This window comes from Triturus cristatus, chromosome 6 (assembly GCF_964204655.1).
Source record: "Triturus cristatus chromosome 6, aTriCri1.1, whole genome shotgun sequence".
Classification (NCBI taxonomy): domain Eukaryota; kingdom Metazoa; phylum Chordata; class Amphibia; order Caudata; family Salamandridae; genus Triturus; species Triturus cristatus.
Window position 1 is genome coordinate 1830304769 of NC_140589.1, and position 26090 is coordinate 1830330858.

A 26090-nucleotide genomic window follows, 5' to 3' on the forward strand; every position below is an offset into this window, starting at 1 on the left:
GAGCATTACTGTGCTATGGTCTGTTGCACAATTTATCATAAATAATTGAAAATAAAGAGCCAGATTTTAAGTTTGATGTCTTTTTTTGTGTGGCCACTAGAGGAAGTTCTCTTTAGACTGTGCCCCTACTCTAAAGGAGGCCAACAGACCAAGGGTTTGGCTCTGTCGCCTATGCGATGGAGTATCTTGTCTGCCAAACTCTAAATTGGGCTCAAAGTTGATTTAAACAAAAAAAACTTTAAAAAAAAAAAAATTTTAAAAAAAAGAGAAAAAAACCCACAAAAAAAACCACACAAAACAAAATCAACCAAAGAAAGGAGTATGAAGCTTGTCGCTCTTGTAACAGGGACTGTTTGAACAATTGCACTTAAGTCCCATGAAGAAGCAGGCTGAATTGAGGTGGAACAATTTCCTGAAAAAGATGTTGACCCTGGTCTAGTGTAATGATTTAGGTGCATTACAGAATTCGATCATTGCATACATAGGTTTCATTAGGACGCGAAGAACCAGAACTCAATAATACAAAGAGAGAAGTCGAACAGGATAGTGTTAACTTAGGCATTAACACTGCACACTTGCAATATTCTTGTGGCTAGAACAGTGCTGTTTCGAACTTATACTCTTCCGTTGCTAGGTGTGAGTCGGTGCTGCTGTTTATCAAACCTCTACTGGCAAAACAAGAGGTGTAGATATCCTGAATTTCGACCAGGGGCTTCTACGTCATTCACTTCCCCTTTTCCCTTGGGGTATCCCCCAGACTCATTTAGTAGTGGAGGGACATTTGAGGGGGTGAAGTTGCCATTCATAGCTCCTGCCCAACCAGATAAACAGGATGGAGCTCAACAGTCCTAGGCATCTGGCAAAGATAATTCCATTGTGCGATATTATATATGTTTTGATGGCCACATGAACACCGGTTTGGATAACTGTAGATAGTGGAATGTTGTTACTGAAAAATATGATCCAGGAAAAAAAAAAGGCATGGGACAAGATCAGGGAGGAAACTAAAAGAAAATATGTTAAGTAGTGTCTCTAAAAAGGGAATTTTAAAAAGGGGGGGTGGAGACACGCATTGGGCTACAGCTAAAAGTGCTGAGGCAACCTACAATACAAATGTTATACTATATATATATATATATATATATATATATATATATATATATATATATATATATATATATATATACATATATACATACACACACACACACACACACACACACACAATCCCGCTTCCTTAGATGCTTCCAAGGAAGAAGGCACGGACATCAGGCTGTTAGGAATATGGCTTCTTTTATTATTTCAGGTCACCCTCGACCCAGACATACGAGAGACGCGTTTTGGCTTCGCAGAAGCCTTTGTCAATCTCTATGTATAAAGGTTTAAGGCTAGGGGATATCCAAATAGGATTCTAATGAGAGCAACAGAAAGGATCAAACTGTATGGACCTGGGGAGCCAGGAAATACACCCTCAAAGAAACAGGAAGGAGATCCCAACAGAGTCAGGGTCACTACTACCTTTAATACGGAATCTGGATGTGTAGCTAACATTTTAACAAAACAATCGGGAAATCCTTAAGAGCTAAAGGGACAATTAAGGCACACGTGGGTGGAACACGGAGTATCATCTAATGCAGGAGTAAAAACATCAGAGATATAGTGGTCCAGAGTAATTTTCAGACGAGAGTGCAGTGCCATTGGTTAGGTAAATAAATAACCCATGGATTTCGTTCCCTGTAACAACTGCAAAGCATGCAAATACAATCCAAGTAGAACATCATATGAAATCAGGAAATATAGTTCCTGTAGAACAGACCATAGAAGATACATTTGGGAACAAAATTTTCCAAGTTAAGAAGAGTATTCTAGAACACGTGAGGGCCATCAACAACAATGACTAAGTACCCAGTTGGCCGTCACTTTCAGGAAAAACATATGGGAGGCTGGACGCTTATGTGATATTATGGTCTGGACAAGGCAAGTAAACATCAGAGAGAGGGTGACCTTTGTTTGAGACTACATAGACTGGAATCTGAATATACTATTTGGAAACTATAGACCCAGGGGGACCCAAGATGAGTGTAGAGTTAGCGATACATTTGGAGGTATAGCGAAATGAGAATTTAGTTGTTGTTCCCTTTCCGTAAGACTCCAAGTAGCTGATCAAGGGAGATCATCTGTTGACATGTTTTTTATACTGATTGTCTTTTATATAATCTTTTTTCTTGTTGATTTGTTTTTTAAACTTTTTGTTTCACATGATAAGTTCCCCCAGGGAAGAGAGGTTGCCCAAGATTAAGTAGTGAGTCTGAAACACCTGCCCACTAGGGCAACGATTGTTAAGGTTTACAAAATGCTGGAACAGAAATGTGGTAAAATGGTGCCACAAATGATGTAAGAGATGGTAGCCTGTCTAAGAAATAATACAGTACAATTAATGATTTTTTTTTGTTATTCTTTACACTTTATTTTGTAAGATTGCCATGTGTTAATCGAACATAATGGAAATGATGAATTAAAAAGTTATAATGTTAAATGTTTTCCGACGATGCTACCCAATTGGGCTTTAAGTGGCCAAATGAAAAAATCTGTATGGTGCGAAAAAATACCAAACATCATGAAGAGGCTACATAATAGTAACCAAAGGCATGTGGTTTTTAGCCTGAGAAATGGCATGACACATCAAATCTTGGACACCATTTTTAGAAATGAACTGTGAGCTGAGATATTTGTTGTATTGTTACTGCCCTTTAAATTAGGAAATTGAGCAGTTGAGTACTACGAAAATTTGGGTGAAGGTTGTCAAAAGAAAAAAAGACTACATAAAGATACATTTTGTTTTTTCAGGTTTATTATTCTGCACAAATGCACTTTCTCCTTCAAAAATCTTTATGTTTTTAACCACGCCCATCCCTGAGCAATGCTCGAGGTGACGACCCAAAACGCGTTGGGTCTGCAAAATTCTGTAAATTAGAAAAGGACACTTTTTGCACACCAGTTCTGGACTGTGGTGTTCAATTTCTTGGTAAAGGGAGAGAGCGTAATGGAGGCATATCTGTTTCCGTGCCCCACATGCCGTGGCTGCCCCGGGAGGGATGGCAGCGTGAAAATGGAATCCGATTAGACACACCTAATTATAAATAACAAACACAGGATAAAGTGATGTTAGAGTTAACTAAGGTTTAAAAATGGAAAAACCACTGAAATTCACCGGTTATATTTTGGTGAACAAACTATAACTGGCGCCCGCGTAATGCACTGGTTATGCCCTCACATATTACATCACTCATTGGGAGTCTCATCAAGCACCATGGGACCAGGTGTTGGTTATGCGGTTCCAAGATTGACCACAAGGTTTGGGCAGAAGTCCCCCCGAACCCCCCCATGGGTACCCAACCTCTGTGCCAAGTCCTAACGAGTGCTAAACCCACAGTGGGTGGCCAAACCCCTGCAGCACACCTTTGGCAGTGTGCCGAGGTCCGGGCCCAAACCCCCCCCTGGTGTCCAGCCCTCCTCCCCATCCCCCAGACTTTACCATTACCCTCTGTGGTGGATTGTCCCTGTGCCCAACTCACTAAGGCAGACACCCCCACTGTGCAAAGCCTTTAGCTTGCACAATGGCAGTTTGCCCCTGGGGCAGGTCTATTGCTCTTTTTTTTTTTCTTAATTGTTTTTGGTACCTGCACCAATACTGCAGTGCCAGAGGGTTACCTTGCCGATTACTGCATTACCAGGTGCTAAGATCTCAAACCCCACAGCCCAAAATATTTGGTTTTTAATTTGGACTTAGATGAGGGTCCCACATGGACCTCGAGGTCAGGTGGTGACCACCCGGCCACGTTATGTGGCTGTTGTTTTGACTCTGGGACCAGGTCCCTGAATGGCTGCTACAACATATTCTCCATTATCTTGCCAGCCAATCAAGATCCACCCATCCACTCTGAATGGGCCAACCAAAACATATCTGGACACCAGCAGATCGCTGTCTTTTTACCCGCATTAACCCATTACTGCCCAGCCCGAGCACTTTTTTTTAATGCAAATTTCTTGAAAACAGCTAAACAGACTTACAACAAATAGCAAAAAGCACACTTTCTGAGCAAAGTTAACTTTTTTTTTTTTAAATTTGGTGCAATTCCCTTCAGCTGTTTTTTTCTGCATCTGAGAGCAAACTTTCCTCTGGGAATTAACATGGGAAATGGCACCTTGAGAGCCCCCCCTTTTTTTTTGTCCCCCTCTTCACAGATTGGTGATAAACTTTCCATGATGGAGTCAGTGTTTTTTAGATTTGTGCAGATTCGTAAAACAGCACCAAAGTTATTAAAGAAACAAAAAAATCCTTCCTATGAAAATTCTGACGTATCTGTAAATACAATGGGGCAACCATCAGGAAAGGTTTCCTTAAAATGTATACATCTGACTTTGTATGCGTGTATCTGTCCGTATTTTTTCACATCGAAGCTATGTTTCCGCACACAAAACAAAATTAAGCAAACACCCCTGCTTTGCTTGGAAAGGTATTTGTAATTGTATACAGTAAATAATGGTATAAAGGAAAAGATACACAATAAATTCTGAATAGAGTACATTTAATTTCCCTCTTCAAATAATTTCTTCTTGATGAATTAAATCAATACACGTTTTATATATAATCTACATTAAACGATGGCTCCTAATCCAAGAAAGGCAAAAACATAAAAATGACATATCACAACATTTATATACCAAATCATAAAGACATAAATGTATTTTTTTTTTGCAAAAACAATTTTTATTGCATTACTCAGACACAGTTGACATCCACAATGTTCATCTGGCCAGTGGCCGCCATCCGCATTAAAGACATAAATGTATAATACAATAACCCTACAAAAATTATTTACAATGGTGTCCTCCTTAAAGTTCTGGGCGGACCACTCAGAGGTAGTCCGGATGACACACAAACAACCAATCAAATAGTATCTCTCATTTTAGTGTGACATCCTGAAATTCAAAACCGATACTATAGTTCCATCGACTCCTCCATGGCAGGGTATTTGGACCAATTAATTAATGTGAGTGGCAAGATGAAGTGCCTGTCTGTTTTTCTGTGGTGGCTCCTGTCACATTCAACAGCTGTGATGATGGAGTTACGGGGGGGGGGGGGGGCAGGAAAAGAGAGGACAGTGCATGTCCTAATGATGCTGCTTCCCACGCAAAAATAATGAAAGATCTTTTCAGTGGCCCTGGAAGGTGAACTGAGAAACTGGATGCTTATTGAGCAAACTGCGATTTGTTACACATGAGGATATGAATGGAAGCTGGAGAGATACAAGTTTGTGAGAAGCAGATATGGAGGAATCTTCCATAAATAGTGAGCATGACTCACAGGGAACTGCACTGAAACACTGTCACAGGATTGTGGCAGAAAAGTATCACCTGTCCGCCACTGGTGACAAAGATCTTCAAGGCTGAAGAAATTCCGGTTTGGCGCATGAGAAGTCGGGCAGCGGCAGCCACAATGCCAAAGAGTGTAAATTGCTCTGAGAATTAGTCTAAGAATATAGTGGAATATGTAATATCCCTTTAGCTCACAGTTTTAATGTAGTTGTAGGCGTTCATTGTGGGTTAGAGGGAAGCACGTAGTGAGCCTGAAAAATGTCTATATCTGAACAGAGCCGCACAACTTAAAATCAAGGGTGACAAGCAGTGAAGACTTACAAAAATAAAGAGACCCCTTGGGTGGATCACCTCTGCACATGCAGCTTTGAACAGTGTAGCAACTTTGAGGCAACAGAAACTTGTATCAGTCATCTGGAACCATCAGTAACGTTGAAAGTGGCAGGCTGTTCCCTCCTACAGCGAGTCATTTTTATGTTGCGCATTCGGTTTGGTGAACTAACTATAACTTGCGCCCACTTCACACCCTGCTTATGAGCTCACATAATAAATCACAATTTAAAAAAAAAAAAAAAAAAAAAAAAATCAGTATCTCACTAGGCGCTTTATCAAGAGCTGTGGACCAGGTGTTGGTAATGAGATTCTGAGATTGACCACAAGGTTTGGGCCCAACTCTCTGCAGGAGTCCAACCCCTCATGGGTGCCCAACCTCTGTGCCCAACTCCTTAGGACCCACAGTGGGTGGCCATATCTCTACGGAGCATGATCTTTTGCAGTCCGCCGAGTTCCTGGCTCAACCCCCTCCACCCACATCCCCCAGGTGCCCACCCTTCATAACATATCATAACATGTGTATTTGTATATCGCACGTTCTCTCAGAAGGTTATCTTGGCACTAAATAACAGATGCTCGTTGTTACCCAACTCAATGGTACACAATTTTATCGACCTCAGAAGGATGAAATGCTGAGTGGACTCACTGGGATGTGAACCTGTGACGTTGAGGTCAAACACAAGCCTGTGCAGTGGACGTATTAGTCACTAAGCCACCAGAGTCAGCCATTGGCTGATGTGGGTTGGCCCTAGGCACAACACCCACTGTGCACTGCCTGTAGCTTGCACAATAGCAGTGGGCCCGAGGGTCTGGTCTATCTCTCTTTTGTTTTCTTAATTGTTTTTGGTACTGTGGTACCGGCACCAATACCGCAGTACCACAGGGGCACCTTGCTGGGTACTCAATTACCAAGTGCTAGTAACGCAGAACCCGTAACCCAAAATATTTTGTTAATTTTGATTTGAGAGGGTCCCACATGGACCTGGATGTCAGGGAGTGCCCACCCAGCCCCATTATGTGGCCTTTGATTTTCCCCTTAATGGCTGCTACAACATATTGTCTATTATGTTACCAACCAATCATGGTCCCCACCCCCCATCCATTCTGAATAGGCCTATCAGAGCATATCTAGACACCAGCGGATCCCTGTCTTTTTATCTGCATTAACCCCTTACTGCCCAGCCCGAGACCCCCTTTTTTTTTTTTTTTTTTTATAAAGGCAAACTTCTTGAAAACAGCTGAACGAGCTTACACCAAATAACAACAAGCATTTGCAATGCAATAGGTCTCGCATTTATTGGAGTTGGAGCTATTGGTATTGTAAATAACAAATCCTTTCTATTTAAGTATTCAAAAAGTAATCCCAAAAAAAATGCATTGTTATGTGCAATGCCAATATCTCAAACTCGTGTCAATGCGAGATCTAGTGCATTGCAAATGCCTGTTTTTAAATGCGAGACCTATTGCAGTGTAAATGCTTGTTTCAGTACTGCGTGCTTTTTAAAAGTTGTAGTCAATACTCAAAATGGAATCCATGTTATCAGCGTTCCCAGTGCTCCTTTATGTTTAATGGCCTAAATGAATCACAATGTTTAAAGCAGATTGCTAAATAGGATCTCCAGCCCCGAGGACAATGTCTCACTTCATGGTGGACAGTGTGTACCCTGTTTTCATGCAGTGCCAAGACGGGGTTAACTAATGCAGAGAGTGAGGTCTGTTAGCCTCCGAGGATCAAAGCATTCCTTGCAACAGTGCGCTGTGGCACGGTGTTGCCATGTGTACAGCACACACTTTGCAACAGCAAGATGGTTTGAAAGTTGGGGGTGACTTTCTAAATTTTCCAGAGTGTTCATCGGGTTTGTTGACAGCGTATTTATGCTGTCAGCCCAAAAATTGTTTGTGGTTGTGTGTGTGTGTGGTTGTGTGTGTGTAGTTGTGTGTGTGTTGTTGTGTGTGTGTGTGGTTGAGGGTGTGTGTGTGTGGTTGAGTGTGTGTGTGTGTGTGGTTGAGTGTGTGTGAGTGTGGTTGAGTGTGTGTGTGGTTGAGTGTGTGTTTGTGTGTGTTTGTAGGTGTGTGTTTGTAGGTGTGTGGTTGTAGGTGTGTGTTTGTAGGTGTGTGGTTGTATGTGTGTGGTTGTATGTGTGGTTGTGTGTGTGGTTTTGTGTTCGGTTGTGTGTGTGTGGTTGAGTGTGTGTGGTTGAGTGTGTGTGGTTGAGTGTGTGTGGTTGAGTGTGCGTTTGGTTGTGTGTGTGTCTGTTTGTGTGTGGTTTTTTGTTCTGTTAGTGTGTGTGGTTGAGTGTGTGTGTGGTTGTGTGTGTGGTTGTCGTTGTACTAAAACACTCACATGAATGGATCAGTTTGGCAGCGTGAAACCTATACAGCGTTTGTCAATAGCCACCTTGGGCAGTGCCTGTGTATACCCATGGCGCGCTGTAATGAGCACCGGCACAGAACTGAAAGTGTGCTGTGTGCGCGTTGTACTAAAACACTCCCATGAATGGATGTGTTTGGCAGCGTGAAACCTATACAGCGTTTGTCAATAGCCACCTTGGGCAGTGCCTGTGTATACCCATGGCGCGCTGTAATGAGCACCGGCACAGAACTGAAAGTGTGCTGTGTGCGCGTTGTACTAAAACACTCCCATGAATGGATGTGTTTGGCAGCGTGAAACCTATACAGCGTTTGTTAATAGCCACCTTGGGCAGTGCCTGTGTATACCCATGGCGCGCTGTAATGAGCACCGGCACAGAACTGAAAGTGCGCTGTGTGCGCGTTGTACTAAAACACTCACATGAATGGATCGGTTTGGCAGCGTGAAACCTATACAGCGTTTGTCAATAGCCACCTTGGGCAGTGCCTGTGTATACCCATGGCGCGCTGTAATGAGCACCGGCACAGATCTGAAAGCGCGCTGTGTGCGCGTTGTACTAAAACACTCACATGAATGGGTGTTTGGCAGCGTGAAACCTATACAGCGTTTGTTAATAGCCACCTTGGGCAGTGCCTGTGTATACCCATGGCGCGCTGTAATGAGCACCGGCACAGAACTGAAAGTGTGCTGTGTGCGCGTTGTACTAAAACACTCCCATGAATGGATCGGTTTGGCAGCGTGAAACCTATACAGCGTTTGTCAATAGCCACCTTGGGCAGTGCCTGTGTATACCCATGGCGCGCTGTAATGAGCACCGGCACAGAACTGAAAGTGTGCTGTGTGCGCGTTGTACTAAAACACTCCCATGAATGGATGTGTTTGGCAGCGTGAAACCTATACAGCGTTTGTTAATAGCCACCTTGGGCAGTGCCTGTGTATACCCATGGCGCGCTGTAATGAGCACCGGCACAGAACTGAAAGTGCGCTGTGTGCGCGTTGTACTAAAACACTCACATGAATGGATCGGTTTGGCAGCGTGAAACCTATACAGCGTTTGTCAATAGCCACCTTGGGCAGTGCCTGTGTATACCCATGGCGCGCTGTAATGAGCACCGGCACAGATCTGAAAGCGCGCTGTGTGCGCGTTGTACTAAAACACTCACATGAATGGGTGTTTGGCAGCGTGAAACCTATACAGCGTTTGTTAATAGCCACCTTGGGCAGTGCCTGTGTATACCCATGGCGCGCTGTAATGAGCACCGGCACAGAACTGAAAGTGCGCTGTGTGCGCGTTGTACTAAAACACTCACATGAATGGATCGGTTTGACAGCGTGAAACCTATACAGCGTTTGTCAACAGCCACCTTGGGCAGTGCTTGTGTATACCCATGGCGCGCTGTAATGAGCACTGGCACAGATCTGAAAGCGCGCTGTGTGCGCGTTGTACTAAAACACTCACATGAATGGATGTGTTTGGCAGCGTGAAACCTATACAGCGTTTGTTAATAGCCACCTTGGGCAGTGCCTGTGTATACCCATGGCGCGCTGTAATGAGCACCGGCACTGAACTGAAAGTGCGCTGTGTGCGCGTTGTACTAAAACACTCACATGAATGGATCGGTTTGGCAGCGTGAAACCTATACAGCGTTTGTCAATAGCCACCTTGGGCAGTGCTTGTGTATACCCCTGGCGCGCTGTAATGAGCACCGGCACAGATCTGAAAGCGCGCTGTGTGCGCGTTGTACTAAAACACTCACATGAATGGATGTGTTTGGCAGCGTGAAACCTATACAGCGTTTGTTAATAGCCACCTTGGGCAGTTACTGTGTATACCCATGGCGCGCTGTAATCCGCACCGGCACAGAACTGAAAGTGCGCTGTGTACGCGTTGTACTCAAACACTCACATGAATGTATCGGTTTGGCAGCGGCTGAGGGGGGGGCTTGCTTAATGAGACAGTGTGAGGAGCCATAGCCAGAAATACGATGTTGGTAGCATTCCGATAATAAACGGAGCCCTTTAAAGTTTTAAACTTGTGCCTTTCCATTTTTTGGGAGGGTGGGGGAGGATGGGGGAGTTTGTGCTGAACATGCGAGTCCGACTTTGTATTCTCCACAGTTCACGGGGCCCGCAGGCTAGAGTGCAATGGGCTTGAAGTCTGTAAGCAATAGAATGTGTACATTTCTGTGGTAGAACTGTGACTACACGCAAAACTGAACAGTGTTTGTAGTGCGCCTCGAGGCGTGTGCACGCGGGGTGGGAGTTCTGCTCGGATTGAAAGTGCAACGCATGGCCCGGGGCCACCTGGCAGCCGTGACTCACTCCTTTGGGAAGCTTCTGGCACTGATGGAGCAGTACGTGCGAGTGAGAGCGGGAGGAGCTTGTGAAGTGGGAGAACGGAGAAAAAGTACAGAAGGTGAAAAGGAAGCAAGGAGAGGGAGAAAGGGGCAAAGAGGGGGCAAAAGGAGGGTGCAAGGGAGGTACATGGGGAGCAAAGAGTGCGACCCCATGAGGAGAACAGGACACATGGAGAGGGCGAAAAGAGTGGGTGGGGTTACAGGTTATAGAGAAAGACCTAAAGCGAGCGCTTACGGGAACACATAAGAATGCCATTAATCAAGCAGGATGGCTCTGTCTCCCTTCACGCCCAGGGAGGAGGGAGATGCGAGCAGAGCATCAAAGGGCTGGGTGAGAAGGGAGGGGGGAATGCAAGGGTCAACGCGGCGAAAGTGAAAGTACTCCAGCAGAGCATCAAAGGGCTGGGTGAGAAGGGAGGGGGGAAATACAATGAGCAGAGGAGCAGCTGTGCACGTGCATGTGATCTCGTGCACTCAAGGTTTAGGCCAGCCAAAAGTGTGGGTAGCACTTTGAAATTCCCACATATAAAATGTCTCTTTCGAGCCTTTGGCTCGCGAGACCTAAAAAGCACACTTTCTGAGCAAAGTTCTAACTTTTTGGGAAATTTGGTGTCATTCCCTTCAGTTTTTTTTCTGCATCTGAGAGCAAACTTTCCTCTGGGAATTAACATGGGGAATGGCACTTTTTTATGAGTTCCCTTTTTTGCCACCCTCTTCACAGATCGGTGCTAAACTTTCAATGAAGGACTCCGTGTTTTTTTCTAGGTTTTGTGCAGATTCGTCAAACACCACCAAAGTTATTGAAGAAACAAAAATAGCTTTCCTATGGAGTGTCTGACCTAACTGTAAATAGATGCGGCGACCGTCAGTATATGTTTCCTAAAATGTTTAAATCTGACTTTGTATGCGTGTACATTTCCATAAGTTTTCATATTGCATCGATCTTTACACATACACAAATTTAAGCAAACACCTCTCTTGTGTTTTGAAAGGTATTTGCACAAATGAATACGAGTGGCAAGATGCAGTGTCTGTTTGCTTTTCTGTGGCAACTCCTGTCACATTCAATAGCTATGGTGGTAGTGTGTCCCATGGTGCAGGAAATATAGAGCTGGGGCACAAGCCCCCCTTACCGCCCCCCTCTAAAGATAACAAATATGTCCCAATGATACATCAGGTCAACGCCGTCACCTCATCCTGCTTCCACACGCTCCGCCTGCTTCGAAAGACATTCAGATGGATCCCCACTGAATCCAGAAAAACAGTCGCCCATGCACTCATCAGCAGTAGACTCCACTACGGCAACGCACTCTACGCCAGTGTGACTCAAAAACTCCTCAGGAAACTACAGAACGTTCAAAACGATGCAGCCAGACTGGTCCTCGACATCCCTCGCCGCAGCCACATATCCGAACATCCAAGAACTCCACTGGCTCCCAGTCAACAAAAGAATCACCTTCAAGCTCCTCACTTGCGCCTACAAAACCCTCCACGACTCAGGACCAGCATACCTGAACCACCATCTCTCATTCCACGTCCCCACCAGACACCTCCGCTCCACCCAGCTCACTCGCTCTGGCCACCATCCCTGGGATCCACAAGACATGAACCAGAGGAAGATCCTTCTCCTACCTCGCCACCAAGACCTGGAACACTCTGCCTACCCACCTCAGACAATCCCCGTTGCTGACCCAATTCAGGAAGGACCGCACGACCTGGCTCTTCGACTGAACACCTGAGCGCAGACAGACCAGCAGCCTCCCCCCAACCCTCCAAGCGCCTTGAGACCCTCACGGGTGAGAAGCCGCGCTTTACAAGCCCCGATTGATTGATGGATAATGCTGCTTCCCAGGCAAGCATAAAAATACATATTTTTTTGAGTTAACCTTTGTTCTTAATTGCACTGATGGTCTGTTTCACACATCGAAAAGCAGCATTACTCTGCCTACCAATTGTAGGTGATCCGTAACCTCCTCATGAAAACAGTACGGTGACTGCACATTTATTGATCTGAATGTGGTGACAAAGTAACACCAAAAATAATTTACATCAGTAGTACCCAACATGGGTTCAGGAGGGCCAGACTGATAGCAAAAAACAACATTTCAGGATAGCACCGATGTAAATCGTTTTTATTAGGATTTGTTATAGGGAAATTTATTTTATGTGTATACCCTGAAAATGTAACAGATCTGGCCCTCCTGGAACTACAATGAACACACCAGATATACGTTATCTCATTCTGAGACCTTACCCTAGCATCTTCTTCTCAATACCTTTCCTCTGGGCTCGGGCCTGACTGGGTTTGTTTAATGTGAGTCATGTCAGCACCTGCTTTAGGTGGGTATGGGCTCCATGCTACGCTTAGGAAGGGTTCACGAGCACCCGAAACCAGCACCTCTTAGACCTGTAGTGATTTTGGCAAACATGCTCTCCTACGTTGAGGCACTTGAACTGGATCCCTCTTCAATGGTTAACAGATTAAACCACACCAGCTGGTAATCACCAGATCCTATGCCAGATTACAATCTTTTGCCTTTCACAAATTTCACATAATTGACTTTCTCTCCTTAATCCAGGGATTCCCAGATCCCCAAATCCACTCGAAATACGACAGACTTCTGGTAGTTATACTACTGATTTCGGCCTGTAAATTTGTTCTAACCAATTGGAAGAATACTCCTGCTACCTCCTTCCGATCTTGGCTGAACTGGATTACCTACCCAAGGAGGGTGGACCATATCACCCTTCGGAACTCCCCCTGGATACCACAAAACGTCAGGGTCTGAAAGTCACTCAGCAACTACTTTGCCACGACCAAACTCCCATAAATTCCCAAATAAGCTAAAAATCGTCCTCCTTCTCAGACCTGCTTGGAATCTGCGCATATACATAGAAAGAAGGTCACCCCCCAAGACATGTGTACAAAATTGTGTAAGTTACCATGACCCATAGGCTTCATGTTAATGCACCCTGCTGAATATGTATTTTCTCCCTGCTCCATATACTTCTTTACGTAGGTTATGCCGTCTCTCTGCAGACCTTCCATGCTCATGGAAACATTACACTGTACCATCAACATATAACATGTGTTATACTTTGTGGTACAATTGTCTCTCCTGTATTATGCTTTCCCCTGGTACCCCATTGGGTATGCTGCTGTCCCCGTTTAGCTGAGATAGTAGTATACTGCACCTGTACTGTAGTTGGTCATGTCCGCCACCGAAACCCTTTTGTGAAACTCTCCTTTACCTTCCTTTTGTTCTAGATGTTGTTCTGGATATTGCTTTTCCATTTTGTACGAGTTATCCTTCAGTTTTTGTACAGTCCACAGACCATCGCCTGAACCTGCGCATGAAATCTGTTTATTGCACTTTATGTACCTTGCTATGCAATCACATCATTGTTTCTCTTGTTCTGTTTTGAAAAATCCAATAAAACTCTTTGAAATTAATAACTGAGTTTCAAATCCAATACTGGGCCATCGCCCGCCCAACGAGCTTTCCCTCTACAGTAAGCGAATGTCAGAATCGAAGTTCTAAGCCTTGTACATACGATACTAAAATACTTCGGTGTTAGCCGTGGTAGGATCGCAGCTCCATTACTGCAAGAGACAATCTGTCAATCATGTAACAGTTGTACAAAGGGTTTACAGCCAGGCTCCCACAATGATCAGGAGTACACAACACGCGGAACAATTATGATTACAAACCAAGAAGAATACCTTAGCACAATCCTTGCATCCCTCCGCTCATTTCCTATTAGTCAAAAAATCCAATTCAAGATACTATCTCGTATTCATGCTAGACGCGGTGGAAAGAAAAGCAGACAATGTCATTAATAGACTAATCCCAACCAGTAATCTCGACGGCTCAACCCAAACTTTTACATTTTCTACTTGCCTGTAAGGAGTACAAGGAGAAAAGTAAGACAGGGAGGATAGTGATAAAGCTGGGTGAAAATACTTCTTTTAAAACTTACCACAGAGATGAGACAGATAGCAGACCATTACAGCAAATGAACACTCCAAGGAAAGGCAAAAGGCAATCATCGATGACAGCAAACGGAATTGGCCTAATGCATGCCACGTCTTGTTCTACATAAATGTCGAAACAAAAATACACAGTTACCACTGGGATTATACAGTCAGCATTTGGCAAATTGGAGTCCCCTAGATTAGTAGTCCACATTCCTTTGCTATTTTACTATTACAACTAGCCTCCTCTATGCCCATATGATCCCACCAGAACAGCGATGTGTATATTCCATGACTACTCAGAGCAGTCCCATGCTCCTTCCATAGGGTTACACAGTGTGCATCTACATGGCTTGTTATTCCCTGTATTTTTCTTTTATTCAGTCCTTGAAATAAACAGCCAATCCATTAACTCTCTTATCTGTAGCTAGGTTTCACTATATCATGTATAGCACAGTGTTAAGCATTATCTGTACCACTGTGTGTCCAGACGTGGAACACAATTATTTACGCAAGAGGACATGTGTAAAAAGTGATCTCTCCTACAACTATCCTTTCTACCGGCCATCTTGCATCCCATATGGTGATTGAAACATCTTGGACGCTGATCTAACACATCTGGCATGGCTGTAATGCAATGCGTGTACAGGGTTTATCTCATTTTCACTAGGCGTTTACATTAAAAAGGATGAACTACAAACTTTACATCAAGTGAGCAGTTCAAGAGAGCTTTTTGAAATTTGTTGAAATTTCATATGAAGCAGAGCTGGCAGTATGATCACAAAGAGGGCTAGCCCAGTGGTTCCCAAACATTTGACTCCTGAGGACCCCCATTGAGTCACCACTGGAAGCCGGGGACCCCCAAGCAATTTGTAGGGTTTAAATTTCAAACATTAAAACAGTAATTCGAAAAACATTAATACACGTGTGCACACAAAACAAATACTCGATTTATAATGATATTATGTGCATATTTATAAGCCCCTATCACCATGGGAACATCACTTTTTGAGACGTTCCCTTGGCGATAGGGGCTTCACCTTATTTACAAGGCAGCGTTAAGCCACTTAACGTGGCTTAACGCTGCCTTGTAAATAAGACCCTCTTTCACCCAATGCTTAGCGTGAAAGGGGTGGGCAGTGGGTGTTGCGGTGGGCGTTTCCCCTGCAACACCCATTGATTTTGACGCAGCCCCCTATTTACAAGGGCAGCGTAAATGGGAGGCAGCGCCAAAATTAAGACCAGGTAAACCTGGTTTTAACTTGGCGAAACAAGGAGAAATGCTTCATTTCTCCTCGTTTTTGCAAAACGCCTTGGATTGTTTATGTTCAGCAAGGTGACCCTTCCTGCACATCAACAATCTTTTAAAAAAAAAAAATTACATTTTGTAACTTCCATATGTGCTGCATTAAGCAGCACACATAGAAGTGACAAAACGACATTTCAAGATTTATTATGTGCAGGAAGAGGGACCTTCCTGTACATAAACAATCTTCCCCTGTTAAGTGTAGCGCCAGCGCAGGGGAAATGCAGGGCTGCACCATATTCTTGTAAATATGGTGCAGCCCTGCGTTTCTGAAGTGGCGGAGTGTGTTGTTAACACCTTGACCAGAGCGCGAATTCCGCCGCGGTGCTGGAGAATTAATGAGTGGGCGGGGTTCAGACGGCCCACGGTCGTCCTCCGCACATGCCCACCGTGACATCAGACGGCCGGGGGCCGTCCGCAGCATGTAACGGGTTAAGCCAAGGAGGCTAACGACACTCTCCGCCACTTCTGTTGTATTTTATATTGAAAGAATTTGCAAGAAAATGAAAAAAGTTAATGGGAAGGTTGGTGCTGCATCCGTGACTAACTTCTCAATGGTTGGTTTTGTTTCGCAGTACGAGGCTCCTGCTCCTGACAGGGCCAGACTGGAAATCCAAAGCAGCCCTGGCAAATGATTTCAGACCAGTCCCCATACGGTGCACACCAAGTGCAGTGAGTGAGCCTGACCACTACAAAGGGGGTTTTGGGAGGCTCCCCCCCAAAACATTTAGGAAACAATGATGCAGTCTACAACACATTTATCATTATATATTGAATTGTATTAGCTTTTAAAGAATAGTAAATGAAGACCTGACTATGCACCAGAATACGACAATCTTTCTGGGGGGTCTTCAATGATTCCCCCACTATCACCCTCCAACAGTGCTTCTCATCTCCCCATAGCCCCTCTGTCACCTGTATTTCATTTTTTATAGCATCTCTCATACCATTGTAGGATGTCAGAGCACTTTACATCACACACATATAGAGACAGTGAATCATACGTGTAAATCAGTGTATAGAAAATGTTACTTCAGGCAAAGGGGACTACAAGGTGTAGAATTCACATGTCATTCATACTGGTAGGCATTTTTAAAGAGTGCATGGTCTGGAGAAGCACAAACTCAGGATTCAGAACATAACACAGTGGTTTGCATTGACTTTAACAATAAAAATGTATTTCCACCCAAATAAACGTTTTTAGCAGCATCAGGATAATGAAAGACTGGGAAAAAACACAAGTCACTAACTTGTACCTTGCAGTTTGCAAGCAGCTGTTTGATGACAGTTTATAGTTCACTGTGCTAGACTACGATTGTCACTTATGAACTGCACAGTAACAAAAGAATCTCTCTGACAAAAGCAGTAACCCACTGACCTATGCATATAAAATACAGTTTTTTAAAATGCATGGTACACGTTCTTTGCAGTAGGCATATTAACCCTCTGTGCTACATTAGATAAGTCAAAGCTGCCACTGGACAAAACTCATCTCTCTCCAGCAGGGACATTAATCACAGGCGTTATCTTGACACTTTTATTGTTCTTTGAAAACGGCTAATTAAACAAGATACTTTGCAGTGCTTTCAAAACTGCTGTCTGTGGACCCCCTAGGAATGTGTCAGGGATACCTGGGGGTCCGCAGGACCACAGTTTGGGAAACACTGGGCTAGCCAATTCTGCTGAGCAGCCTGCGTTTACTGGAAAAAAGAGCAGTCAGACATTCATCTCTAGAGTATTACTCAATAGTTATAGGAGGTCATAAACTACTGCCCTTCATGACAAAAAGCAGCAGGGGAGCCATTTCTTACTATGATATTACCCACATTCACAAAACACCACACTAGTGTCCTTTGAGCGGAGAGCGTACCAGATTTTCTAAAGACCATGCATGTGAAGTCTCTTATTTTAAAAAAAATAGGTAATGTTTCTGTGGACATTAACAGCCAGATGCCATCACTGGTTTTGGCCAATGTAATCAGAGATGGCAAATCAGATTTCAGTAACTGCCCCCAAATAGCTACTCTATGGGAAGCAGACGATGCTCTGAACATCTTGGGCAGTAGAGAGTCCTTTCTAAAATGAATACACTCACCAGCGATACAAGCACAGTACCAGCGATAAGTCTCTTAGTGCGGATATGTCCAATAACTTAGAGATGATACTTCAGGCAACCTTAGACAAGGGCCACAACCCTTCGAATACATCAGATTACAAAAGGGAACTTTTATACAAGGCTCATACAACACTATCCTTTCATTCTGAAACTCACCCTTGATTAAATCCTGACCTTTCACGTCTTGGCGATGATGAGTGGATACAGGCCTATCCTGGTCAGAGCCTCCAATGAAAGTAGGAAAACTAGAGCCAAATGTGCCATGGTATGCCTACCTTGCACGTTGATAGTGTGGCCTGAGAGGCAAAAATTGAAAGTTGGATCTTGTCAGCAGCAAGGTACCATTCAAAGGTGCCTTTGTGGAAGGAAGCCCAGGGCTCATGACCCATGTCCCTACTGAGATGAGCTTATGGGTCACCGGAGGCAGTCAAAGTTGAAAGAACATATCTCCTCTAATCAGAAGCAGCTAGGTACATTTCACAGTGAGTAGCATCAGGTCAAAGGAATTATTAAAGATTGAACGCTGCAAAACCACACATTCGGTCAGAACTTGAGTAATGGAGGCAAACAAATAAGTTGGGCAATATGGTCCGCTTTGAACAGTTAGTAGCAAGCCATCAAGCAGATATGGGAGAAGGGTGAGCAGTTGACATCCTTAAGCTCTGCTAGCACATTGCAATATTGTCACAAGGAAGGGAACCTGGAAGATGAGAGGGGGGATATTAAGCATGCACAGGTAGCTGGAATGAACACTTCTCAAGCCTGAACTTTTGTGGCAGTCTTAGACTTAAACACGCCTGCCAAGCATCACCAGCAAAGTGATGATATTAGCAGAACTCAGCAATTTAGTCCCAGAAAGATAAGGCTTACAGGAGGTTCCAGATGTGTTAAAGTCCAAATCCAGTTGGTGGATAGTCACAATTGGAAGACATAAGGCTTGATAATCAGACCCCAAGGTGACAATGTGGTCAGGGGGAAGCACCAGCCAGTTACGCTGTTCATCAAATCAATGGGTATGTAAGGGTCAATGAGTGCAAGAATGGCCCGGTTAGCGTGGGCATGGCGATGGTAAGAGTAAGTGCAACACAGGTGTGCATATAGGATGAGTTGAACAAGTGTGACCCCCAGGTGAACAGTTGCTTGTTGGGTATAGTGGAGGGTCAGTGATGGTGTTCAAGGAGTGAATCTACGCTTAGTGCTAGCATGTACTTAATGAGGGTGAGCATGAATTATGTAATGTAAAGATTAAGGGTAGTGTGGGGGTGCTCAGACTGATCAGATCTGAGCAGATGTTCAATGAGTAAGAAAATGTGAACATGCAATATTTGGACTTCAAGGTGAGCATGACTTCAGCCGACTTAGGGCAGACAGTGACAGTACTCATGGAGTCACTGAGTATTCGCAAGGACTCAATGACGGTGAGCATGGGGTATACAATGGTGATAATGAGAACAGTGAGGGCGAGTTTGAGGCCAGTGATAATGAGCACGAATTCTGCAAGTTTGTGCATGGCACAAGTAGTGGTGAGCATGATGTCCACAAAGGTGAGCGTGGGGTCCGTGAAGGTGAATTCGGGGTCCATGAACGTGAATTCGGGGTCCGTGAAGGTGAACATTGGGCCAGTGGGGATGAATAATGAGTAAGTGAAGGTGTGCTTGGGGTCAGTGATGTTTTGAACAGGGAGAGTGAGGGTGAGCACGAGGACAATGAAAGGGAACCTGGAGTCAATGAGGGTGTGCATGGACCCAGTGAAGGTGAGCATGAGGCCAGTGAGTGACAGTGTGGAGTCTGTGGAGGGCTGCGCAAGGCCAGAGGCGGTGAACATGGAGACAAAAAGGGTGACCTTGGGGGGTGTGATGGGGAGTATGGGGACAAAGAGGGCGACCTTGGGGACAGTGGGGGTGAATATGGGGAGAGTGGAATTGAATATGGGGACAATGAGGGGGAGCTGGGGGAATATGGGGGAAATGAGAGTGAACTCGAGGACAGGGAGGATGCGTATGAGGACAATGAGAGCGAGGGTGAGCATGGGGGCACTGAGCATGAATGAATGCCCAGCGAGGGTGAGCATCGGGACACTGAGCATGGAGACATTGAGCATGAATATATGCCCAGTGAGGGTGAGCATGAGCACAGTGAAGGTGAGCGTGGTGCCTGAGAGGGAGAGTATGGGGTCAGTGAAGGTGAATCCGGGGGCAGTGAAGGTGAATCCGGGGGCAGTGAAGGTGAATCCGGGGGCAGTGAAGGTGAATCCGGGGGCAGTGAAGGTGAATCCGGGGGCAGTGAAGGTGAATCTGGGGGCAGTGAAGGTGAATCCGGGAGCAGTGAAGGTGAATCCGGGGGCAGTGAAGGTGAATCTGGGGGCAGTGAAGGTGAATCCGGGGGCAGTGAAGGTGAATCCGGGGGCAGTGAAGGGGAGCATGCAGCTAGTGACTGTAGGCATGGGGTCTCAGAGGGGGAGCATGTGGTCAGTGAAGGTGAAGACAAAGATGGGGAGGCTGGTTCTGGGGCATACTGGTTCATTGAAGGCAAATATGGCTCAGTGGGACTTACTGTGGAATTGGTATGGGTGACTATGGGAACACTGAGGGAGAGAATGGGGTGTGTATAGGTGTATATAGGGTCATGTACAGGGAGCATGAGATTCGTGACTGTAAGCACAGGGTAGGCACTGGTGAGCATAGGGTCAGCAATTGCGAGTAAAGGGCCAGTTAGAAGAAACATTGGGGCAGTGTAAGTGGGGTTACTGGTGGTAAGTATGGGTTCAGAGAGTGTAGTTGTGGGGTTATTTAGGTTTGGAACAGGGTTAGTATGTGTGAGCATAAGGGCAGTAAGTGTAAACGTGTTCGTGAAGATAACACTCAGTAGGTATGTGTACACGGGTATTGGGGGGAGCGTTTGGGTATATAGGCGTTTGCCCGAGTGACGGCCTGTATGCTATCTGTTAAATATATGGGTGAGTCACTAAACGCGATATAGAATAGTGAAAGTGAATATGAGTCCGTGAAAGTCAGGCTGACTACAGGTTTGTTTGGGCGAGTTTAGCTCTCTGATGTAGAGTTTGTGCCATTAAGTGTCAGTTTAATGCAGCAAAAGTATTAATTAGCAATTAGCAAGTGGAGGCAGATATAGGGTATCAAGTGCGGGTCCGTGGGGGTAAGTGTGAGTTTAGCTCACTGAGGACGAGTGCGTCTCAAATATACACCACTGCAGTAAATGGGCTGGTCCTCCTTGGTGTCCCTGTGACTCTCTTCTGCGACAGGTGACAGTAAGCCAATGAGACCGCCCTCCCCCTCGGTGAGAATGGAAGAGTCCGCTGCTCGTCACACCGCCACCTGTGATGCGGGCGCGCTGTCCCCGGGCAGCGACGCCGAGCGTCAGGCAGCTGCTCCCCCTTTCGCCGCGAGTGAGACCGTCCGACGCGCGCCAGCCGATACCTAAGGAACGTGCCACCGCCGTGAGAAAGGGTGGAACTACGTTGCCCCGCCCCCGTTTTACCTGAGACCCCCTCTGGCGCGTGCTCCCCGCCGCCGCACGTGCAGCGAGCCCTCCTGCGTCACCCTGATGAGAGTGTCTGGACCATCCATCCATACCCCAGCGTAGGACTCGCCTGCCCTCCCTCTCGGCTGCGGTTGGTGCCGGCCCCACGCATGCGCAGTGTCTTCGCAGGGTCCGTTCGTTGGTCTGACAGCTCGGCCGGCCCCGGAGTGCGGGGGAGAGCCAGGGGGAACCCGAAGAGGAGCCCGGCACACGGGGCGCTGGAGGAGCGGAGCGGCCAGGCAGGTGAGACCCAGGAGTGTCCGTGCCCGCCCACACGCTCGCGATCCAGGTGAGGGAGGAGCGCGGAAAGAGGCCCGTGCGGCACAGGGTGGGGGTAGCCAAGGGGGCTAGGAATTGGAAAAGGTGGGCTCCGAGGAGTCAGTCACAGGCAAGGGCCTAGGCTTGGAAAGGGGACGTGAAAAGAGTGCGGAGAGATGTACTAGGTAGGGCCTTGGAAGGTGGGCACAGACCCTAGTGTGGAGCCCTGGGAAATAAGCGCAGGCCATTGGAAATAAGAAAAGGCGCAAGGCATCGGGGAGAGAGAGTCCCAAGCCGCCTTCCTAGGAAACGGCTCGTCTCCGCAAACAGTGAAGTTTCAAGTCATAGGAAGGGGCGCAGGCCTTGGGTGATAGGATGATACTTAGTCTTTAGGTTAGGAAGGCTTGGGCCGAAGGACAAACGTAAAGTACTCGAGCCTTTACAAATCATAGGAAGAACATATATGACAACATTTTTCACAGGAAAGTGGGAGATAAAAAAAAAAGAAATCGGGGGGGGGGGGGATATATTTTTTCCACTGATTTCTATTGAAGCATACGCACTTTTAGACGGGACTTAGCTCAAATCAAGCTATTTTGGTTGAAAAAATCGTGAGTCTCCAGCCTGGACAGATAAGGGTCTATTGGCATGTATGGAAGTAGGCACAGGGGAGAGGGGCATATTAAATAGTGCAGGGGCACAGCTGGACTCACTGCGAGTGGAGAGAGACTGCATGCTAATATAGAACAGTGAATGGGTGAGGAGACAACATCAGGGCAGAATGAAAATAACTAGTGTGGAGCCTCTCGTCGCTGTTCCGGTGCAATGACTACCTGGAGAGGCATTTTTGGGGACTTTATGTGGTGAACAGAGGATTGTGAAGTACTCTAGGTTAGTAAAATATTTCTTAGTATTGCAGGATTTAACATCACTTTTGTGGGTTTTGGACTTCTCTTTCAAGGAATTTTAGCAAAATAAATTGCAAATATTCTATTTTAATACACGAGCCAAAAGGCCTACCTAGTACTGTATGAAATGAGAGTATGTGAGTAATAGCATTATTGTATGATTACCTAAAACCATTACAAGCATATCAGAAATCACAATTATAATTCCTTCATACATAAAGATATTTCGATGCCTACGTAAGATGCTTCAGTGCATTTAGGCAGTTACCCTAAAACAAATATTAAGTGGAGCAGAGCAGAGACTGGGCAGTTGGGGTGTGATTTCCAGCAAGTTGCCCTTTAAAAGTGCCAGATGTATACATTTTTCAGATTTGGCCACCTCGGTCACCGTTTCCAAAGTGAATAGAAGATTTTGGGCCTCTATGACAGATCATGTACCATGGTGTAAAAAGATTGGCCTCCGGAGTGTACAACCGGTATTGTGTAGTGCCGGAGAGCAGCATAGTAAGCCAGCGATTTGTTTCTATAGTCATGCAGTCTACTACGTATGATGTTTTTAATCGATTTTCAGCTGGTGTTCAGGTCTCTTATTGAAAGTGGCTCCAGCCTTGACCACAATATTAGTTTAGACCATGTTTGACCAGTGCCTGATGGAGATGTGGCTTACTTGACTGATTTGCAGCTATTTTTAGGGAGTCATGTGTGCCCCTTTTCATGTAAAGTTTTAATATCCATTTCGAGGGAGCGGAGGTGCAATTGCTTTTTTATAGCAGCTTTAATAGCTGTATAGTTGATATTTTGGATCCAGTTTTCTTCTACGAGTTGCAGCTTCTCCTCTGCCATTTTGAGATTCCCTAACCAGGGATAACTCGGCTGTAAAAATTAATTTTATGGTCTCCTTCATTGTATTCTCTGGCGCGACACTTGACTGATAGAAATATTTTGCCAGGGCGGCCATACACAAGATTTTGTTTGATGAGGCCAAATTTAAATCTGATCAGAGTGTTCCTCGTGTGGGAATGCACACTTGAAACCCATGCATTGAGGCTTGTTGAGTTTGGCTGCCAGCATACCTGAAAACGCTTGCGATGCGTAGTTAACTGATGGTAGGAATTTTGCCCTGATCACCCTCCTAATGGCCTTGGTCGTTTGGCTGTCGAGGGTGTTGCTTGGTTTACTAGGCGCATGTACGACCTTCATTCCTTTGTTAGATAGTTATGGCTCTGAACGCATTCTAGTCTCTGTGAGCCCAGTCACCATTTCTTGACCCTTTTTTTCGGATGGCGCCCAAAGATTACAATTTTGGTTTTGCTTGCATTAATGATAAGTTCATTCTTTATATATTGTATGTGCTCAATGCATTGAGGGACTTCTGGAGTCCAACATTTCTGTGATGTAAAAGGATGGGGGGCGTCTCTGCGTATTGCATGAGGTAGATTTTTTTTGTGGCTAGGTTTGCATCAATTAATGCTGGGCCTAGATCGGCTGTATATAAGTTGAAAAGGATTGGCGTAAGCACGAAGCCTTGTTTAAGCCCTCGTTCCGTTAACATTTTTGTGGTTGTCATATATCTGGGGAGCTTGATCCCAAGCCCATTTCCTAGTGTAAAGGGACATGATGGCTTTCAATAATTTGAGGGGATGTTCCACTTCTCAAGCTTCTGCCAATGTGTGTTCCGGACGACTCCTTCAAAGGCCGCAAAGTAGTCAGTGAAGCAGACGAAGAAGGGCAAGGTATTTTGTGTGACCGCTTGGTGGACTATGTAGGAGAAGTTAAAATAGTAAGAAGGGGCCCCCCTCACACCAAAGGGACAGGGCACCGGGATGACAATTAGTCAAGTAAGGGAAATCCCTTACTTGACCTATGTAGGAGAGGGCCACTATGTTGTCAACTGTTGAGCCTCCCGCTCGGAATCCCGTTTGGTTAAAAGGCAGCAGGCCCTCGTCGGATACTCATTTGCCTAGCTCTTGTAATATGATGCATTAGCTTTCCCCTCGATGTCCAGCAATGCAATAAGCCTATAATTTCTGGGATTGGTGTTGTTACCCTTCTTGAAAATTGGCTGGAGTCCATGATTCCGGGATGTATTTGTGTAGTTTACATTCAGCGTACAGCGGAGCGAGGGCTGAAGCCTAGAACTGGGAATCTGCGCTCACAAGGACCCAGGCAAACTGTTTGGTATGGGTGTTTTTAGGGCCTCTATTACCACCTGGTTGTTGAGTACAGGGTGTTCGCTGTTTGTATATGGCATCGAGTCATCGTCTTCCTTATCCTTAGTTGGGGGGAGCTGAACTTAATTTTTTGTGCAGGCTCTTCTGGGGACTTAGTATAAAGGAGCATAACATGAGTTACCCATTTTTCTGCTGATACTGAGTTACCCCTTCTGCTCTTAGCATGGCATGGGGTGTTAACATACTTCCAGAATTGTTGGTGTTTATTAGGATTTTAGCCCCTTCAGTGCCCATGACGAGCTGGACTCGTCATGGGCTGCGGTGGCGCTGTGCCCATGACGAGTCCAGCTCGTCATGAACTCCGCCCGCTAATGGAAGGCGCGGCACTGGGCGGGGAAAGGGGCGGGCATGCAAGGGGTTAATTCACTTGGCCTCATGAGTTTTCTTTTGCTCTCTTATACGAGTTGCTTCTTTGCTGCCATTGCTAGTACCCCCCTCGAGGTGGTGATTCTTAAGTTGTTATTTACCCTTTTTGCATCCCTTAGTTTCTGGGTGCATTTTAAAATCTCTAGCACAAATCCCATTGTGTGATTCGTTTCCTTTTTGGCTTTATTTTGGCTATGTCCTTGCAGAAGACAGTGCAGTTGTAAAACCAGAGTGGTGCAGCCTTGATGACGTCTGACATTTGTAGCATGATTGGCCAGCCCTCCCATTGGCTCTTCCATCCCTCTGTCCTTATTACGGATGTAGGTGACCATTTTATCCTGAGAAGGAATTTGTAGTGCTTTTCACTTTTTTTTTTTCCCAGTGCAGGTAGTAGTTCACGATTCCCTCCTGTTAATTCATTTGCATCATCAGGGCGGCATGACCTCTCTCTGCCCATTGGAGGACATCAAAATTCGATATGGCTTCACTGAGACCCTGATTCAAGAATACATAGTCAATTGGAGTTTGGTTATTAAGTGTGTAGGTAAAATTCAAGGGTTTGATCCCTTTTACTGTCGCCTGTATTGATTTCAGGTTGTACATCTGTAGAAATGCGTTAAATCTCTGAGTTGTTTCTCTGGGGCCCCTAATGCTTGTGCTGTCCTCTCCTAAGTGGTGCATATTGAAGGCTCCCAATATGATAGTTTCTGAGCCCATGTGAGTGCTGGTTAATTTTCCCATGTGACCGAATAGGTTTTCAGTTTTTTCCAATGTGTTGCCACCATGGGAATTGAAGTAGACCTTGATGATTAGTGTCGACTCAGTTTCCCTGTTGCCTCTGAGACCCTCTAAAATTTCTGCTTGTAGCATTTCTGACTTGGCATTTATTTCTAAAATGGACATTTTTAGTGAATGTTTGATGTATTTTGGTACATCTCCTGAGGATCTC

The 26090-nt window shown here is 45.3% G+C and overlaps 2 protein-coding genes across 9 annotated transcripts in view; one reads left to right on the top strand and one right to left on the bottom strand.

Annotated features, from left to right (window-relative positions):
* LOC146822122 (uncharacterized) overlaps nt 1–26090 on the bottom strand; it is a 517517-nt gene that overhangs the window by 10694 nt on the left and 480733 nt on the right. The window contains exons 1-2 of one of the 3 annotated variants that reach the window (XR_014963235.1): nt 21337–21474; nt 14422–14536 (exon numbers count right to left, since the gene is read on the bottom strand). Coding sequence is in view for 1 of the 3 variants with exons in the window: in XM_085613223.1 (XP_085469349.1) it covers nt 19037–20281 (1245 nt within the window). In the remaining 2 variants the exon portion in view is untranslated. Of the gene's footprint in view, nt 1–14421; nt 14537–17994; nt 21212–21336; nt 21475–26090 lie in introns of those variants that run through there. The other 2 variants (XM_085613223.1, XR_014963236.1) reach the window with 2 other exon arrangements.
* MAPRE3 (microtubule associated protein RP/EB family member 3) overlaps nt 21493–26090 on the top strand; it is a 767705-nt gene continuing 763107 nt past the window's right edge. For 3 of the 6 annotated variants that reach the window (XM_085613228.1, XM_085613226.1, XM_085613230.1), the window contains exon 1: nt 21493–21621. The gene's annotated coding sequence lies outside the window, so the exon portion shown is untranslated. Of the gene's footprint in view, nt 21668–26090 lie in introns of all 6 variants that reach the window. The other 3 variants (XM_085613229.1, XM_085613227.1, XM_085613231.1) reach the window with 1 other exon arrangement.